At 43.3% G+C, this 19,399-nt stretch overlaps 1 protein-coding gene and 2 gene segments (V, D, J or C); 1 reads left to right on the top strand and 2 right to left on the bottom strand.

Annotated features, from left to right (window-relative positions):
* Window positions 1-2,996: 2,996 nt before the first annotated feature.
* LOC132457432 (immunoglobulin kappa constant-like) lies at window positions 2,997-4,225 on the bottom strand (the record flags this gene model as incomplete). The annotated part of the segment is given in 2 exon segments: window positions 2,997-3,594; window positions 4,195-4,225. Coding segments are annotated over 2 exon segments (357 nt in total), but the record flags the coding sequence as incomplete, so codon positions are not given.
* Window positions 4,226-7,397: 3,172 nt separating this feature from the next.
* On the bottom strand, window positions 7,398-8,807 carry LOC132458211 (immunoglobulin kappa constant-like). The segment is given in 3 exon segments: window positions 7,398-7,851; window positions 8,333-8,396; window positions 8,802-8,807. Coding segments are annotated over 3 exon segments (396 nt in total).
* A 255-nt stretch (window positions 8,808-9,062) lies between these two features.
* On the top strand, window positions 9,063-11,536 carry LOC132458210 (immunoglobulin kappa light chain-like). Its single transcript, XM_060052758.1, has 4 exons — window positions 9,063-9,114; window positions 9,214-9,529; window positions 10,096-10,148; window positions 11,205-11,536. Exons 1-4 carry the CDS (start codon window positions 9,063-9,065, stop codon window positions 11,534-11,536), a joined length of 753 nt encoding a protein of 250 aa, XP_059908741.1.
* The last annotated feature ends 7,863 nt before the right edge of the window (window positions 11,537-19,399 follow it).

Here is a 19,399-nt window from a genome sequence, read left to right as displayed (position 1 = left end):
CACTGACACACAAACACTGGCTTCTCACTAGATGGATGAATAAGTCAATATTTGCTTCACTGGATATATTATAATCAATATACATTAATTGTTGGAATAGATTTAATGAAATACATTTAGTAATTTATTTTCATAACATTTTTAAACGCAAAATTACAAAAGGTTTATTGTTTTAACACAAGTCTAATTATTTGACCGAATAAAAAACCTTCAAGCCAATGTTATAATCATGCATTTATTACAAACAGAACAATATGTTTTTATCTATTTTTCTGGTTTTAGGTCATAATATCCCTCAATTAGAAAGTCAAAGGATTTCATACAAACCAAGATCGACCTCAACCAGATAAAATGTTATGCATTAAAAATTCCAATAGTTTCCAGTAAATCTGAATTTGTATTCCAATAGTGTGAATGTAGAAGAGATACAGCGGTCCTCCCAGAACGTCTGCAGTCACTCTCACCCCCAGTCTGATGAGTGGAAACAGGTCATTTCCATATAGAGGAAGCTTTGCATGCTCAGCTGAAACTGGGGTTCTGAGAGGGTTTAAAGTCCTCTGAGTTCAACACTGCAGGATTCAGAGCTGTCACTCAACACCCCAGAAACCGTGGCAACCATGAATCACCTCACCCTCCTTTTCTGGACAGTGGTCTGTGGATCTTTAACAGGTTGGTTCTTTCCACTCAGTCAAGATGTGGACCACCCTTCTCTGTTTGCTTGTGTTTTCTATTGGATAACTCAATGTTTGGTTTGTTTGTTTTCTACAGGAACCAGCAGTCAGGTGACTGTGACTCAGACACCAGTAGTGTCCGTTACTCCAGGATCCACAGTCACTCTGACCTGTAAAACAAACCCAGCGGTTTACAACAATGATTTTATATTCTGGTATCAACAGAAGCCTGGAGAAGAACCCAAGCTCCTAATAACACGTGTCAGTACACGTGAATCATCAACACCAGCTCGGTTTAGTGGCAGTGGAAGCAGCACTGACTTCTCTCTGACCATCACCGGCGCCCAGCGTGAAGATGCAGCAGTTTATCACTGTCAGAGTTTCCACTATCCTAACAGTGTCTATGTGTTCACACAGTGATTGAGAGCCGTACAAAAACCTCCCTCAGTCACACTGCGTAGACACTGAGCTGTTACAGCAGGAACCTGCTGCAGCTGCTGAGGGGGAAGAGACTCTGACACAGAGCGCTGAGCACAGAGCTGGCTCTAACCAGGGGCCTCAACCAAGAGCCAGCATTAGATCCCTCAACATTTTTAAACAGACAAGTACTACCTCGACTAGCACGTATTACATACAAGTACCACATCAACTACAATATATTACATACTACTACTACTACCTCAACTACTAAATAGAACTACCTCACCTACTGCATGTAATATATTACTTCTACCTCAACAACAAGATTTTACATACAAGTACTACATGAACTACATTGTTTTGCATCCAACTAAAACTTCAACCTATTGAATATAACTACAACCTCAACTACAACCCCCCCCCCCCCCCCCCCCCCCCCCCGTTTGGGGCTGGTTGGGGCCCCCAAGGCCCCAGAAGGTCGGGGGTCTGGTCCTTCCATGGACGGCTGCTCCGTCTGCCCCTTCTCTCCAGTCCCCACCCTGGGGGGGTCCCAGACTCATCCCTATCACTGGTTCCCCACATGGAGTCCATCAACAGAGAGGCATTGGACCCCCTCAGAAACATGTCCAGACTGGGGCCGTCCCTCACTGGGGGGTCCCCTCAGAGCCCTGGATCGGCTCCAGTGTACCAATCCCCCCCCCCCCCCCCTCATCCACCTCCACCGGCTCCCATTATGGTCCTGCAGCACCTCCTCCTCCTCCTCCTCCTCCTCCTCCTCCTCCTCCCCCTCCTCCTCTTCCTCTTCCTCACCCCCCAGTACCTCTAGCCCCCGCTCCTCTCACAGCTCCTCAGACCCTACTCCCCCTCCCAGAATCTCCGTTCCTCAGACCACGGACTGCTTTACCCCCCCCACCCCCCACCCCGGGTTAGGGACTTCAGCTATGGACAGAGCCTTTAGGGTGGCTGCCCCCACTCTGTGGAACTCGCTCCCCGGGAGATCCTCAACGCTGGATCCATCTGCGTTTTCACAAGCTGACTGAAGACCCACTTACTGGGCCTGGACTTTGGAACATGATCTTTTCTTATTTATTTGTTTATTTATTGTTTTGATTGTTTCAAAATATAATATTTGACATTATTTTGTTCTTTGTCACCCACATATAAAGCATCTTGCGTCCTGATGAAAGGAATGACTTTCTTATTATTAATATTATGAATCGATTGAAGCCAGCTATTTATTAAATAATACCTGAAGATAGGGGAGTTCATGGAATCAGCCTTTATTGTAATGGCGTTGGTCGGACACTAGAGAGCGACATTGAGCTAGTATGGCGAAATGCGCACATACTGCTTTCACTGGAATCTCCTGAGACTCCATTTAAAACCTCCGCCCTACAATTCCACTGACTTTCTGTCGCTCAACAGACACAGGTGCACATCAGCTAAAAATGGATATCATTTGAATACCTACAGTTCACTGCTCACAGAATATGTTTCATGAAACACATCTTTTTGACGTCGGTTTGTTCTTTGACTCATATCCAGACATTACAAATATGTTACTGTTTCCACCACTCAGCATGCTAGGGTTCTTATATCTTGGTGGGAGAAACTGAATGTCTTTTGAGACGTACCTTTACAAGTTTCTAAGTTGGTATCTGCAGAAACCTGGACATCTCTCTGAACTATTTTATGAATCGACAGAAAGTCAGTCTGACACGTGGGTCGTTTCAGCAGCAGTGGCTCTATGACTGACACTGGTCCACTGAATACACTGAACAAACTTTACAAGGAAATCCACACAACCAACACTTTGCTCATTCAGAGATACACACCATAGCTTTAAGACTTCATTCATAATGGTGTTGAAATTTGTTTAATGAAGATAGCAGAGGTTTTATATGCTCATTAGAAGCAGCATTCAATTTAAAATACAGAAGATAAATAATAATTAATGATGATAATGAAGAATTTATTTTTTAAATCTTTATTAAATGTTCAACATGTGACCAACACAAGCAAGGGGTAAAATCCAGAGAGCAACATGTTAATGAATCAAACACGTGTTATATCAATGGAAATCAACAAAAGCTGCGGTGCCACCTGAGACAGAGGGACATAAAGCAGACATGTGAGAGGAGATCTGTATCGTCCAGTACCTCCATGCTGGAGCCTCTCTACTCTGAACACTCTCCAGGATTCAGGGTTTGAGTGACAGGCTGCGTCTGGCCATTCTTACTGGCCTCGCAGCTCACTGAGCCCGCCTTCCTCCACTGGTCTGCAGGGAGGGTCAAGGTGCTGCTCCAGCTGTAGTGGCCATCTTTCCCCAGGACCCCCAGGCTATCAGACACCCCCCCAGACCTGCTGCTGCCCCCCACCTTCCAGCCAAGCTTCCAGTCTGAGGGGAAGCCCCCATTGGCCACACACACTAGTGTAGCACTGCCCTGCTCCAGCTCCACTCTGGAGGGAGGGAGGACGCTCAGCGTGGGCTGCACCACTCCCACTGGAAGAGAGAGAGAGGAGTGGACAACAGGCTCAGTTAACATCAGCCTCATAGGAGCACAGAGGGAAGGGAACATTAGCAATCATCAAGAAATATTGTTTCTTGTAACATGGAAATGTACAACCTCATTCATGACACATTTGAACTGTCAGGTTGCTTTTCTTAATAATTCTTTCTTTCACTTCCTTTTTATAATATTTCAATTCGGATTTAGCAAGAAAATTCTATTAACTGGATATTTTAAGCACATCAATACAATACAGATTACATATTATATTAAATAAATGATGACTGCATTTTTAGATTTCGAAACAGAAACTGAACGAAACTGTTTAGTCAAATTAATGAAGTTCAAAGTAACTCAATTATATTCTCAATGAATTATGAATTCTCACAATAAAGAAAGCATTTGAAAAACACTATCAACAATAACATTTAATGACTGAACTCCAGAGAAAATGTTTACACTGTCATTAACCTTTCTTAAGAAAAAAGTTACAATTAAAGTTAGTTAAAAATTAAATCTATATATATCTTTACAGGAAAGATAGACAATAGTTAGTACAATGCCAGACACACAAAAAGTGTCCTTGTACTTACAGTCAACGATGAGTTTGGTGCCTCCACCAAAAGTCCACCACAGTGATACAAACGCATTAAGAGGCTGTACAAAAACCTCCCGCACATTAAAGACTCATCTCACTGACACAAACACTTGCTTTTCACAGAAATATTTTAATTATTCAATGTTTTACTCTCTACAGCTATTGATTTTTCTACTTTAGATCGAATTAGTAGAATTAAAAAAATATATAACATTTTAAAACAATCTTTTGTGTCTCACAATCAAACTGAACAAATAAACGAGCCAAACCAGTCCACAAATTGAACTTGTGAGAGCTTTCAAAATGAAAGAATGAGGTAATAAACATGCATTTGATTCCAAAGAATAATATGTTTTTATTTATTATAACATTTTAGGTTCCGCTGAGTAACTTTTTTACACACAATTTTGAAAATTAATGAATTTCATACAAACCAAGATCGACCTCAACCAGATAAAATGTTATACATTATAAATTCCAATAGTTTCCAGTAAATCTGAATTTGTATTCCAAAAGTGTGAATATAGAAGAGATACAGCGGTCCCCCAGAACGTCTGCAGTCACTCTCACCCCCAGTCTGATGAGTGGAAACAGGTCATTTCCATATAGAGGAAGCTTTGCATGCTCAGCTGAAACTGGGGTTCTGAGAGGGTTTAAAGTCCTCTGAGTTCAACACTGCAGGACTCAGAGCTGTCACTCAACACCCCAGAAACCGTGGCAACCATGAATCACCTCACCCTCCTTTTCTGGACAGTGGTCTGTGGATCCTTAACAGGTTGGTTCATTCCACTCAGTCTAAATGTGGACCACCCTTCTCTGTTTGCTTGTGTTTTCTATTGGATAACTCAATGTTTGGTTTGTTTGTTTTCTACAGGAACCAGCAGTCAGGTGACTGTGACTCAGACACCAGTGGTGTCCTTTAATCCAGGAACCACAGTCACTCTGACCTGTAAAACAAACCCAGCGGTTTACAGATGGAGTGATGTACAACAGGGTATATATTGGTACCAACAGAAACCTGGAGAAGCCCCCGAGCTCATCATACGCTATATAAGTACACGTGAATCATCAACACCAGCTCGGTTTAGTGGCAGTGGAAGCAGCACTGACTTCTCTCTGACCATCAACGGCGCCCAGCGTGAAGATGCAGCAGTTTATCACTGTCAGAGTTTCCACTATCCTAACAGTGTTGATGTGTTCACACAGTGATTGAGAGCCGTACAAAAACCTCCCTCAGTCACACTGCGTAGACACTGAGCTGTTACAGCAGGAACCTGCTGCAGCTGCTGAGGGGGAAGAGACTCTGACACAGAGCGCTGAGCACAGAGCTGGCTCTAACCAGGGGCCTCAACCAAGAGCCAGCATTAGATTCCTCAGCATTAGTAAATATACAAGTACTAAACTAAAAGATATTACATACAACTACTACCTCAACTACCACGTATTACATACAACTACCTCAACTACAAGATATTGGAAAAAACGAATTCCTCAACTACCACACATATTACGTACAACTACTACCCTGACTACAACATAGTAGCCTACATACAACTACTACCTTAACTAAAACATATTAGATAAAACTACTACCTCAACTACCACATATTACATACAACTACTACCTCAACTACAACATATTATTTACAACTACTGCTTTGCTGGTCTCCTCCGACACCAACACACAGCTAGATGTTGTAAAGCCCTTCATTTGAGAGTTGTCACGACGATAAAAGCTGAGCAGGAGGTGAACGCAGACGTGACAGAGCTCTGCCCAGAGTGTGTGTGTGTGTGTGTGTGTGTGTGTGTGTGTGTGTGTGTGTGTGTGTGTGTGTGTGTGTGTGTGTGTGTGTGTGTGTGTGTGTGTGTGTGTGTGTGTGTGTGTGTGTGTGTGTGTGTGTGTGTGTGTGTGTGTGTGTGTGTGTGTGTGTAGGTCTGGTTTATCCTGTGTTTATTGATCACTGATCCTCCACAGGTGTGCAGCCTTTCCAAGCCCCAGAGTCCAATCAGCCTGACTCAGGCCAGGAGAGGCTGCCTCAACCAGCCATCGACCACACACACTCCACCCCCCCCAACACCAGAGAGAGAGGAGAGGGGGGGGATGGATGATCCAGAGTCCAGAGCCAAAGCATAACAAATACATAAATAATAAACCAGACTCTGACCAGGGTTAGCATACCCAACAGTAAACCGGACTCTTAACAGAGTTACCAAACCATGAGTAGAACGCTTATAAATACGATCCAAACCCCATTGTCCCCACACCTCCCCGGTGTCTTTTGGCTGTCCAGTCAGAGAGAACATGAAATAAGGAGATTTAAAATGGATTGATCTGATTAATCTATGAACCATGGGTCAATCCAGATGACACAAAACTAAACTACTCAGGAACATTTAAATTATTGCTAAAGAGGTGAACAGATTGGAGTTCATGGAATCCGTCTTTATTGTTATGACGTTGGTATGACATTAGAGGGCGCCATTGAGCAGGTATGGCGACATGCACACATACTGCTTTCACTGGATTCTCCAGAGACTCTTCTGAAAGTCTCAGCCCTACATTTACTCTGACTTTCAGTCACTCAAGAGACACAGGTGCACATCTGCTAAAACTGGACATCATTTGAATAGCTACAGCTCACTGCTCACAGAATACGTTTAAAGAGACACATCTTTTAGCATTGTCGGTTTGGTCTTTGACTCATAGACAGACATTATGAATATGTTACTGTTTCCCCCACTCAGCATGCTAGGGTTCCTACGTCTTGGTGAGGGATACTGAATTTATTTTGGGACGTAATTTTCTATGTTTCTGAGATTGTATCTGCAGAAACCTGGACATCTCTCTGAACTACTATTATATGAAGTGACAGAAAGTCAGTCTGACACACATGGGTCATTTCAGCAGCCATGGCTCTATGACTGACACTGGTCCACTGTATACACTGAACACACTTTACAACATCCAAATAACCAACACTTTGCTCATTCAGAGATATACATCATAGCCTTCCCTCATGGGGAAATTTGTTTGATGAAGATGGCAGAGGTTTTATATGCTCATTAGAAGCCACATTAATTCGAAACTACAGAAGATAAACGATAGTAAATGATGACAAGAAAGAATTTATTCTTTATATCTTTATTAAATGTTCAACATGTGACCAACACAAGCAACGGGTAAAAATCTGAAATGTTAATGAATCAAAGACATGTTATATTAATGTAAATCATCTAAAGCTGCGGTGCCACCTGAGACAGAGAGATATAAAGCAGACGTGTCAGAGGAGATCTGTATCCTCCAGTACCTCCATGCTGGAGCCTCTCTACTCTGAACACTCTCCAGGATTCTGGGTTTGAGTGACAGGCTGCGTCTGGCCATTCTTACTGGCCTCACAGCTCACTGAGCCCGCCTTCCTCCACTGGTCTGCAGGGAGGGTCAAGGTGCTGCTCCAGCTGTAGTGGCCATCTTTCCCCAGGACCCCCAGGCTATCTGACACCCCCCCAGACCTGCTGCTGCCCCCCACCTTCCAGCCAAGCTTCCAGTCTGAGGGGAAGCCCCCACTGGCCACACACACTAGTGTAGCATTGCCCTGCTCCAGCTCCACTCTGGAGGGAGGGAGGACGCTCAGCGTGGGCTGCACCACTCCCACTGGAAGAGAGAGAGAGAGGAGTGGACAACAGGCTCAGTTAACATCAGCCTCATAGGAGCACAGAGGAAAGGGACAGCAGTTGGTGACATTAAAGAGGAAGGAAACCATTTTTCTTAAAAGTTCTTCATTAAACCAGGAATTACATGTTCCTTATTTAACTTCAAAATTCATCAATTTATTGGGTTAACATTTATCGACAAGTTTAAATATCATCCAACTTAACAATTAAATAATGCCACAGCAATAATTAAGTCTTTCATGGAATGCATTATTTTGTAGAACATATGCAACATATTCAGGGTAATTTAAAAGACAGAACTCTGTACCACAATAAATTCACACTTTGTCCTCAGCTTATTTTCTGAAAAAACTACAAGAAATTAAAACTATAGCAAAGTAAAAATATATAAAGATTATCAAGCTTAAATAAATGGAAAGAAAGTTAAATATTCCAAGCAAAGAAAAGTCTCTTGTACTTACAATCAACGATGAGTTTGGTGCCTCCACCAAAAGTCAACCACAGTGATACAAACTCATTAAGAGGCTGTACAAAAACCTCCCGCACATTAAAGACTCATCTCACTGACACACAAACACTGGCTTTTCACTAAAATGTATGAATTAATACATTTTTCATTCCCTGGAAATATTATTAGTAATATATATTAATTGTTTGAATTGATTTAACGAACTACATTCATCATATATTTATTTTCAAAAAAAATGTAAAGGAACACTTACAAGCGTTTTTTTTTAACACAATTCTAATAATTTGACTTAATAAAAAAACCTTCAAGCCAATTTTATAATCATGCATTTATTATAAAAAGAATGACATGTTTTAATCTATTATTCTGGTTTTAGGTAATAATAATGTAATAATATTTTTTTCCAACATATTAGAAAGTTTAAGGATATCATACAAAATAAACCAAAGAAATATATTTACGTACATTATAAATTCCAATAGTTTCCAGTGAATCTGAATTTTAATTCCAAAAGTGTGAAGATAAAAGGGACACAGCGGTCCTCCCAGAACGTCTGCCGTCACTCTCACCCCCAGTCTGATGAGTGGAAACAGGTCATTTCCATATAGAGGAAGCTTTGCATGCTCAGCTGAAACTGGGGTTCTGAGAGGGTTTAAAGTCCTCTGAGTTCAACACTGCAGGACTCTGAGCTGTCACTCAACACCCCAGAAACCGTGGCAACGATGAATCACCTCACCCTCCTTTTCTGGACAGTGGTCTGTGGATCCTTAACAGGTTGGTTCATTCCACTCAGTCTAAATGTGGACCACCCTTCTCTGTTTGCTTGTGTTTTCTATTGGATGACTAAATGTTTGGTTTGTTTGTTTTCTACAGGAACCAGCAGTCAGGTGACTGTGACTCAGACACCAGTAGTGTCCTTTAATCCAGGAACCACAGTCACTCTGACCTGTAAAACAAACCCTGCGGTGTACAGCAATTGGCTACACTGGTACCAACAGAAACCTGGAGAAGCCCCCAAGCTCATCATACGCTATATAAGTACCCTAGTATCACCAACACCAGCTCGATTTAGTGGCAGTGGAAGCAGCACTGACTTCTCTCTGACCATCAACGGCGCCCAGCGTGAAGATGCAGCAGTTTATCACTGTCAGAGTGGCCACTATCCTAACAGTGTCTATGTGTTCACACAGTGATTGAGAGCCGTACAAAAACCTCCCTCAGTCACACTGCGTAGACACTGAGCTGTTACAGCAGGAACCTGCTGCAGCTGCTGAGGGGGAAGAGACTCTGACACAGAGCGCTGAGCACAGAGCTGGCTCTAACCAGGGGCCTCAACCAAGAGCCAGCATTAGATCCCTCAGCATTATTAAACATACAAGTACAACTACCACGTTTAATATACCACTACTACCTCAACTACAACATATTACATACAACTACTACCTCAACTACCACCTGTAATATACAAGTACTACCTCAACCACCATGTATTACATACAACTACTACCGCAACTGCAACATATTGGATAAACCTACTGCCTCAACAACAACAAATTACAAACAACGCAAGGAGGTGACCACAGACGTGACAGAGCTCTGTCCTGTGTGTGTGTGTGTGTGTGTGTGTGTGTGTGTGTGTGTGTGTGTGTGTGTGTGTGTGTGTGTGTGTGTGTGCGACTGGTTTATCCTGTGCCTTGATTACTGATTCACCACAGGTGTGCAGCCTGTCCCAGTGAGGCTGCTTCAACCAACCAGAAAAAGTGTCCTTGTACTTACAGTCAACGATGAGTTTGGTGCCTCCACCAAAAGTGACCCACAGTGATACAAACTCATTAAGAGGCTGTACAAAAACCTCCCGCACACTAAAGACTCATCTCACTGACACACAAACACTGGCTTTTCACAAAAATGGATGAATTAGTCAATATTTGATTCATTGGAAATATTATAATTGATATATATTAATTGTATGAATGTATAGTAATTTAATGAAATATATTCATCATTCATTTTTAAAGGCTCACTTACAAACGGTTTATTGTTTTAAAACAAGTCTATTAATTCGAATCAATGAAAAACCTTCAAGCCAATGTTATAATCGTGCATTTATTATATACAGAACAATATGTTTTTATCTATTATTCTGGGTTCAGGTAATAATGTAACGACAATTTCTTTCAAACAAATGGAAAGTTAAAGGATTTCATACCAACCAAGATCGGCTTCAACCAGATAAAAAGTTATGCATTATTGGTGGTGGTTAGTGAGGTCCCCCTTTCACTTTAGGCGTCTTTGAGTGTTATTAATTATTATTATTATTCATGTTTAACCTCTGTTTTCCTTTTATTCCTAGTCCGTTTTACATAGTTTTGAATGATGACTATATGCTCTGTAAGGTGACCTTGGGTGTCTTGAAAGGCGCCTCTAAATTAAATGTATTATTTTTTATTATTATTATTATAAATTCCAATAGTTTCCAGTAAATCTGAATACATATTCCAAAAGTGTGAATGTAGAAGAGATACAGCGGTCCTCCCAGAATGTCTGCAGTCACTCTCACCCCCAGTCTGATGAGTGGAAACAGGTCATTTCCATATAGAGGAAGCTTTGCATGCTCAGCTGAAACTGGGGTTCTGAGAGGGTTTAAAGTCCTCTGAGTTCAACACTGCAGGACTCTGAGCTGTCACTCAACACCCCAGAAACCGTGGCAACCATGAATCACCTCACCCTCCTTTTCTGGACAGTGGTCTGTGGATCCTTAACAGGTTGGTTCATTCCACTCAGTCTAAATGTGGACCACCCTTCTCTGTTTGCTTGTGTTTTCTATTGGATAACTCAATGTTTGGTTTGTTTGTTTCCTACAGGAACCAGCAGTCAGGTGACTGTGACTCAGACACCAGTAGTGTCCTTTAATCCAGGAACCACAGTCACTCTGACCTGTAAAATAAACCCAGCGGTTTACAGAGACAGTGATGGAGATAATATGTTCTGGTACCAACAGAAACCTGGAGAAGCCCCCAAGCTCTTCATAAAATATACAACCCAACTTGTATCACCAACACCAGCTCGGTTTAGTGGCAGTGGAAGCAGCACTGACTTCTCTCTGACCATCAACGGCGCCCAGCGTGAAGATGCAGCAGTTTATCACTGTCAGAGTCTCCACTATCCTAACAGTGTCTGGGCGTTCACACAGTGATTGAGAGCCGTACAAAAACCTCCCTCAGTCACACTGCGTAGACACTGAGCTGTTACAGCAGGAACCTGCTGCAGCTGCTGAGGGGGAAGAGACTCTGACACAGAGCGCTGAGCACAGAGCTGGCTCTAACCAGGGGCCTCAACCAACAGCCAGCATTAGATTCCTCAGCATTATTAAACATACAAGTACAACTACCACGTTTAATATACCACTACTACCTCAACTACAACATATTGCATACAACTACTACCTCAACTACCACCTGTGATATACAAGTACTACCTCAACCACCACGTATTACATACAACTACTACCGCAACTGCAACATATTGGATAAACCTACTGCCTCAACAACAACAAATTACAAACAACGCAAGGAGGTGAACACAGACGTGACAGAGCTCTGTTCTGTCCTGTGTGCGTGCGTGCGTGCGTGCGTGCGTGCGTGCGTGCGTGCGTGCGTGCGTGCGTGCGTGCGTGCGTGCGTGCGTGCGTGCGTGCGTGCGTGCGTGCGTGCGTGCGTGCGTGCGTGCGTGCGTGTACGACTGGTTTATCCTGTGCCTTGATTACTGATTCACCACAGGTGTGCAGCCTGTCCCAGTGAGGCTGCTTCAACCAGCCATCGACCACACACACTCCGGCCCCCCAACACCAGGTAGGGGGGGGGGGGGGGGATCCCCAGCCGAAGTCCACCCCCCCACCAGACACGAAAAAACATGTACTAAATAATAAACTGGACTCTGACCAGGGTCACCAAACCGTACGTAGAACAATAATAAATACGATCCAAACGCCATTGTCCCCATAGCTCCCCGGTGTCTTTGTGCTGTCCAGTCAGAGGGCACACGTGGAATAAGGAGATTTAATATTGGATTGACGTGATTTATCTATGAACTAAGGGTCAATCCTGATGAAACAAAATTATGCTACTCAGGAATATTTTAATTATTGTTGAAGAGGTGAACAGAGTGTGGAGGTCATGGAATCAGTCTTTATTGCAATGTGTTGGTTAAACACTAGAGGGCGCAACTGAGCTGGTATGGAGACATGCACAGATACTTCTTTCACTGGAGTCTCAAGAGACTGTTCTGAAAACCTCAGCCCTATATTTACCCTGACTTTCTGTGACTCAAGAGACACAGATGCACATCAGCTAAAACTGGACATCATTTGAATAGCTACAGCTCGCTGCTCACAGAATACGTTTAAAGAAACACATTCTTTAGCGTTGTCGGTTTGGTCTTTAACTCATAGACAGACATTATTAATATGTTACTGTTTCCACCACTCAGCATGCTAGGGTTCTTATGTCCTGTTGAGAGATACTGAATGTCTTTTGAGACGTAATTTTACAAGTTTCTGAGTTTGTATCTGCAGAAATCTGGAGCATCTCTCTGAACTACTATTATATGAAGTGACATAAAGTCAGTCTGAGACACATGGGTCATTTCAGCAGCAGTGGCTCTATGACTGACACTGGTCCACTGGATAAAGTGAAAACACTTTCCAAGGAAATCCCCACAAACAATACTTTGCTCCTTCAGAGATACACACCATAGCCTTAACCCTTCTTTCAAAATGGTAGGGAAATATGTTGGATAAAGATGGCAGAGGTTTTATATGCTCATTAGAATCCACATTAATTTGGAAATACGAAAGATAAATGATAGCAAATGATGACAAGAAAGGATTTAATCTTAACATCTTTATTAAATGTTCAACATGTGACCAACACAAGCAAGGGGTCAAATCCAGAGAGCATCATGTTATTGATTAGAAGACATGTTATATTAATGTAATTTATCAAAATCTGCAGTGTCACCTCAGAAAAAGAGAAATAAAGCAGACTTGTCAGAGGAGATCTGTATTCTTCAGGTCTTCCATGCTGGAGCCTCTCTACTCTGAACACTCTCCAGGATTCAGGGTTTGAGTGACAGGCTGCGTCTGGCCATTCTTACTGGCCTCACAGCTCACTGAGCCCGCCTTCCTCCACTGGTCTGCAGGGAGGGTCAAGGTGCTGCTCCAGCTGTAGTGGCCATCTTTCCCCAGGACCCCCAGGCTATCTGACACCCCCCCAGACCTACTGCTGCCCCCCACCTTCCAGCCAAGCTTCCAGTCTGAGGGGAAGCCCCCACTGGCCACACACAGCAGTGTAGCACTGCCCTGCTCCAGCTCCACTCTGGAGGGAGGGAGGACGCTCAGCGTGGGCTGCACCACTCCCACTGGAAGAGAGAGAGAGGAGTGGACAACAGGCTCAGTTAACATCAGCCTCATAGGAGCACAGAGGGAAGGGACAGCTTCCTGTTCACCAGCAGTTGGTGATATTAAAGAGGAAGGAAACCATTGTGTTTAAAATCTCTTCATTAAAACGGTAACAACATGTTTATATTTAAAATGATTGTACTTCAAAATTTAGCATTATATTGGTTTAACATTAATCGACTTTACCCAAGTTTGAATTTCTTCAAACTTAAATATAACAATTATATAAATTTGACAATTAAATAAATGAACAATGCCACAGCAATAATGAGGTTTTTCATAAAAAAATAAACATATCTAACATATGCAGTGTATTTTAAAAGTCAGAACTCTGTACCACAATATATTTACACTTTGTCCTCAGCTTATCTTTAAAAAAACGACAAGAAATTAAAAATATAGAAAATTCCAAAACATAAGATTATCACCCTTAATTATATTTAGAGAAAGATAAATATGCCAGGCAAAGAAAAGTGTCCTTGTACTTACAGTCAAAGATGAGTTTGGTGCCTCCACCAAAAGTGTACCACAGTGATACAAACTCATTAAGAGGCTGTACAAAAACCTCCCGCACACTAAAGTCTCATCTCACTGACACACAAACACTGGCTTTTCACTAAAATGGATGAATTAGTCAATATTTGATTCATTGGAAATATTATAATTAATATATAGAAATTTTATGAATGTATAGTAATTTAATGAAATACATTCATCATTCATTTATTGTCATAACATTTTTAAAGGCTCTTTTACAAAAGGTTTATTGTTTTAAAACATGTCTATTCATTTGACTTCATAAAAAACCTTCAAGCCAATGTTATATTCATGCATTTATTGTGTACAGAACAATATGTTTTTATCTATTATTCTGGGCTCAGGTAATAATGTAACGACAATTTATTTCAAACAAATAGAAAGTTAAAGGATTTCATACAAACCAGGATTGGCTTCAACCAGATAAAATGTTATGCATTTTAAATTCCAATAGTTTCCATTAAATCTGAATTTGTATTCCAATGGTGTGAATATAGAAGAGATACAGCGGTCCTCCCAGAACGTCTGCAGTCACTCTCACCCCCAGTCTGATGAGTGGAAACAGGTCATTTCCATATAGAGGAAGCTTTGCATGCTCAGCTGAAACTGGGGTTCTGAGAGGGTTTAAAGTCCTCTGAGTTCAACACTGCAGGACTCTGAGCTGTCACTCAACACCCCAGAAACCGTGGCAACCATGAATCACCTCACCCTCCTTTTCTGGACAGTGGTCTGTGGATCCTTAACAGGTTGGTTCATTCCACTCAGTCAAGATGTGGACCACCCTTCTCTGTTTGCTTGTGTTTTCTATCGGATAACTCAATGTTTGGTTTGTTTGTTTTCTACAGGAACCAGCAGTCAGGTGACTGTGACTCAGACACCAGTAGTGTCCTTTAATCAAGGAACCACAGTCACTCTGACCTGTAAAACAAACCCAGCGGTTTACAGCGATGGTAATGGTCAGCGTCTAAACTGGTACCAACAGAAACCTGGAGAATCCCCCAAGCTCTTCATAAAATTTGCAAACCAACTTGTATCACCAACACCAGCTCGGTTTAGTGGCAGTGGAAGCAGCACTGACTTCTCTCTGACCATCACCGCCGCCCAGCGTGAAGATGCAGCAGTTTATCACTGTCAGAGTTACCATAGTGGCAATGTGTTCACACAGTGATTGAGAGCCGTACAAAAACCTCCCTCAGTCACACTGCGTAGACACTGAGCTGTTACAGCAGGAACCTGCTGCAGCTGCTGAGGGGGAAGAGACTCTGACACAGAGCGCTGAGCACAGAGCTGGCTCTAACCAGGGGCCTCAACCAAGAGCCAGCATTAGATCCCTCAGCATTATTAAACATACAAGTACAACTACCACGTGTTACATACAACTACTACCTCAACTACCACGTATTACATTCAAGTTCTACCTCAACTACCATACACAACTACTACTTGAACTACCACGTATTACATACAACTAATACTTCAACACGTTGAATACAACATGTTGTATTCCACCGGCTCCCATTAAGGTCCTGTAGCACCTCCTCCTCCTCCTCTTCCTCCTCCTGCTCCTGCTCCCCCTCCTCCTCCTCCTCCTCCTCCTCCTCCTCCTGCTCCCCCTCCTCCTGCTCCTCCTCCTCCTCCTCCTCCTCCTCCTCCTCCCCAGTCCCTCTAGCCCCCGCTCCTCTCACAGCTCCTCAGACCCTACTCCCCCTCCCGGAATCTCCGTCCCTCAGACGTTTTTTAGAGCTGCCTGAAGACCCACTTAGTGGGCCTGGACTTTGGAACATCATCTTTTCTTATTTATTAGTTTATTTATTGTTTTGATTGTTTCAAAATATAATCTTTCACGTTGTTTTGTTCTTTGTCACCCACATTTAAAGCAGCTTGCGTCCTGATGAAAGGAACGACTTTCTTATTATTAGTATTATGAATGGATTGAAGCCAGCTGTTTATTAAATAAAACCTGAAGATAGGGGAGTTCATGGAATCTGCCTTTATTGTAATGGCGTTGGTCGGACACTAGAGAGCGACATTGAGCTAGTATGGAGAAATGCACACACATACTGCTTTCGCTGGAATCTCCAGAGACTCCTTTGAAAACCTCCGCCCTACAATTCCACTGACTTTCTGTCACTCAAGAGTGACAGGTGCACATCAGCTAAAAATGGACATCATTTGAATAGCTACAGTTCACTGCTCACAGAATACGTTTAATGAAACACACTTTTTTGCGACGTCGGTTTGGTCTGACTCATAGACGGACATTATGAATGAATATGTTACTGTTTCTGCAACTCAGCCTGCTAGGGTTTCTTATATCTGGGTGGGAGAAACGGAATGTCTTTTGAGACTTACTTTTACATGTTTCTAAGATGGTATCTGCAGAAACCTGGACCTCTCTCTGAACTATTATTATATGAATCGACATAAAGTCAGTCTGTCACGTGGGTCATTTCAGCAGCAGTGGCTCTATGACTGACACTGGTCCACTGAATAAAGTGAACACACTTTCCAACAACATCCCCACAACCAACACTTTGCACTTTCAGAGATAAGAACTATAGCTTTAAACCTTCATTCTAAATGGTGCTGACATTTGTAAAATTAAGATAGCAGAGGTTTTATATGCTCATTAGAAGCCACATTCATTCTAAAATACAGAAGATGAATGATAGTAAATTATGACTAGAAAGAATATATTCTTTACATCTTTATTAAATGTTCAACATGAGACCAACACAACCAAGGGGTAAAAACCAGAAAGGATGATGTTATATTAATGTAAATCAACAAAAGCTGCGGTGCCACCTGAGACTGAGAGACATAAAGCAGACGTGTCAGAGGAGATCTGTATCCTCCAGTACCTCCATGCTGGAGCCTCTCTACTCTGAACACTCTCCAGGATTCAGGGTTTGAGTGACAGGCTGCGTCTGGCCATTCTTACTGGCCTCACAGCTCACTGAGCCCGCCTTCCTCCACTGGTCTGCAGGGAGGGTCAAGGTGCTGCTCCAGCTGTAGTGGCCATCTTTCCCCTGGACCCCCAGGCTATCAGACACCCCCCCAGACCTGCTGCTGCCCCCCACCTTCCAGCCAAGCTTCCAGTCTGAGGGGAAGCCCCCACTGGCCACACACAGCAGTGTAGCACTGCCCTGCTCCAGCTCCACTCTGGAGGGAGGGAGGACGCTCAGCGTGGGCTGCACCTGCAGGGTGCGGAACGGATCGGATCGCAAAGGTGCGGGTCGGGTCGCGTTTCCACCGCCAAAAGTGGGCGTGACCCGGACTTTGCCGTACCCGTTCCGGCCCCATTCTCGGGACTCCTCCGTTGCGGTACCCAAAACGAGACCAGACGCCTGAAAGGGTCCCGTGAAATTCTAGCTACACCCCCCCTCCGTTGATTGGTCGACAGAATCGTCACTTCCGGGTGACGCGGGGGTAAAAACAAACAAACAGTAGCCTCGAGGTATTATTCTTTACAATTAACATGTCGCGTAAAAAGCTTGCTTGGGCGAACAAGGAGGTGGAGACGTTCGTCTGCATTCTTGGGGAGGAAGACGTTGTTTACGATGTTTACGTAGCTGCCGCGGCGATCGACATCCGGCCTACCACCAAGGGTACTGTCGGCAGTGGAAACGCAACCTCGGAACTGAGCTGGGCTATACCGCCCCCTCCCTACCGCACCTTTGCAATCCGATCCGTTCCGCACCCTGCAGTGGAAACGCGGCGTATGAATGCGGTCAGAACTGCAGGATTTTCTTTTTGCATATACATTTATTAATTTCACATTTGAATATGTTTTTATGACTACACCATTTAGCAGAACATGAAGCGTTTCTAAATATATTCATTAGCAAGATTTACATTTTTCTTTCAAAAGTGATGAACTCACTCAACCTCATCTCTCTCACTTTCATGTCTCTCAAAGTAGATACTCGTCCGCCCACAGGCTCGCTGTTTTGCATGACTTGGAGTATCTCTGAGGGCCAAGAGTTAAATATGCTCGCTGCAAGCCATCACAAACACACCCACAGCAAGATGAGGTCGTCCACAGCCTTGCTAGCAGTGTTGGCGTTTCTTACTCATGGTGAGACTTATGGCTCCGTCACTCTGCTCATGTTCTTATGACTTGACTCTGATCCCTCCTGCTGGTTTGGGCTCTATTCGGTGTTGATCCTGCTGTATTTCCTCCCTTCTCTGCTCCTGATGTGCTCTAAACTAACGTTACGCTGAATACTGTCTCAAGTCGGATCAAAAGGCTCATCCTCCACTTCTTATTTCAGAGTCGTCTGCCAGTTCATTTCTGACACAACCTGACAAATCCAAGACTGTCAGTCTGGAGGGGACTGTGTCCATCAGTGCCACGGGGAGCTCAGATATTGGTGATGACCTCAGCTGGTACATCCAGAAACCTGGAGAAGCTCCCAAACTGCTGATATACAGTGCAGTCACCCTCTTTTCAGGGACTTCAGCTCGGTTCAGCGGCAGTAGATCTGGGACTAGCTACACTCTCACCATCTCTGGTGTCCAGAGGGAGGATGCAGGAGTATATTACTGTCTGGGTGACCACGGTAGCTATGTGTTCACACAGTGATTGAGAGCCGTACAAATACCTCCCTCAGTCACACTGCGTAGACACTGAGCTGTTACAGCAGGAACCTGCTGCAGCTGCTGAGGGGGAAGAGACTCTGACACAGAGCGCTGAGCACAGAGCTGGCTCTAACCAGGGGCCACCACCAAGAGCCAGCATTAGATTCCTCAGCATTATTAAACAGACAAGTACTACCTCAACTACCACGTATTACATACAACTACCTCAACTACCACGTATTACATACAACTACTACCTCAACTACCACGTATTACATACAACTACTACCTCAACTACCACGTATTACATACAGCTAATACCTGAACTACAAGATATTACACACTACTACCTCAACTACCACATATTACATACAACTACTACCTCAACTATCACGTATTACACACTACTACTTCATCTACCACGTATGACTTACAACTACTATCTCATCTACTAAATAGAACGACTACCTCAACTACCACGTA

Source organism: Gadus macrocephalus, chromosome 5 (assembly GCF_031168955.1).
Source record: "Gadus macrocephalus chromosome 5, ASM3116895v1".
NCBI lineage: Eukaryota > Metazoa > Chordata > Actinopteri > Gadiformes > Gadidae > Gadus > Gadus macrocephalus.
This window is presented reverse-complemented; position numbering and strand designations above follow the sequence as displayed.

Bases quoted from the DNA above. Each gene is read 5' to 3' on its own strand.
- LOC132458210 (XM_060052758.1), top strand. From the start codon at position 9,063: ATGAATCACCTCACCCTCCTTTTCTGGACAGTGGTCTGTGGATCCTTA. The intron at 9,115-9,213 runs GTTGGTTCATTC...TGTTTTCTACAG, and splicing joins GGTCTGTGGATCCTTAACAG to GAACCAGCAGTCAGGTGACT. The intron at 10,149-11,204 runs GTGACCCACAGT...TGTTTCCTACAG, and splicing joins GTTTGGTGCCTCCACCAAAA to GAACCAGCAGTCAGGTGACT.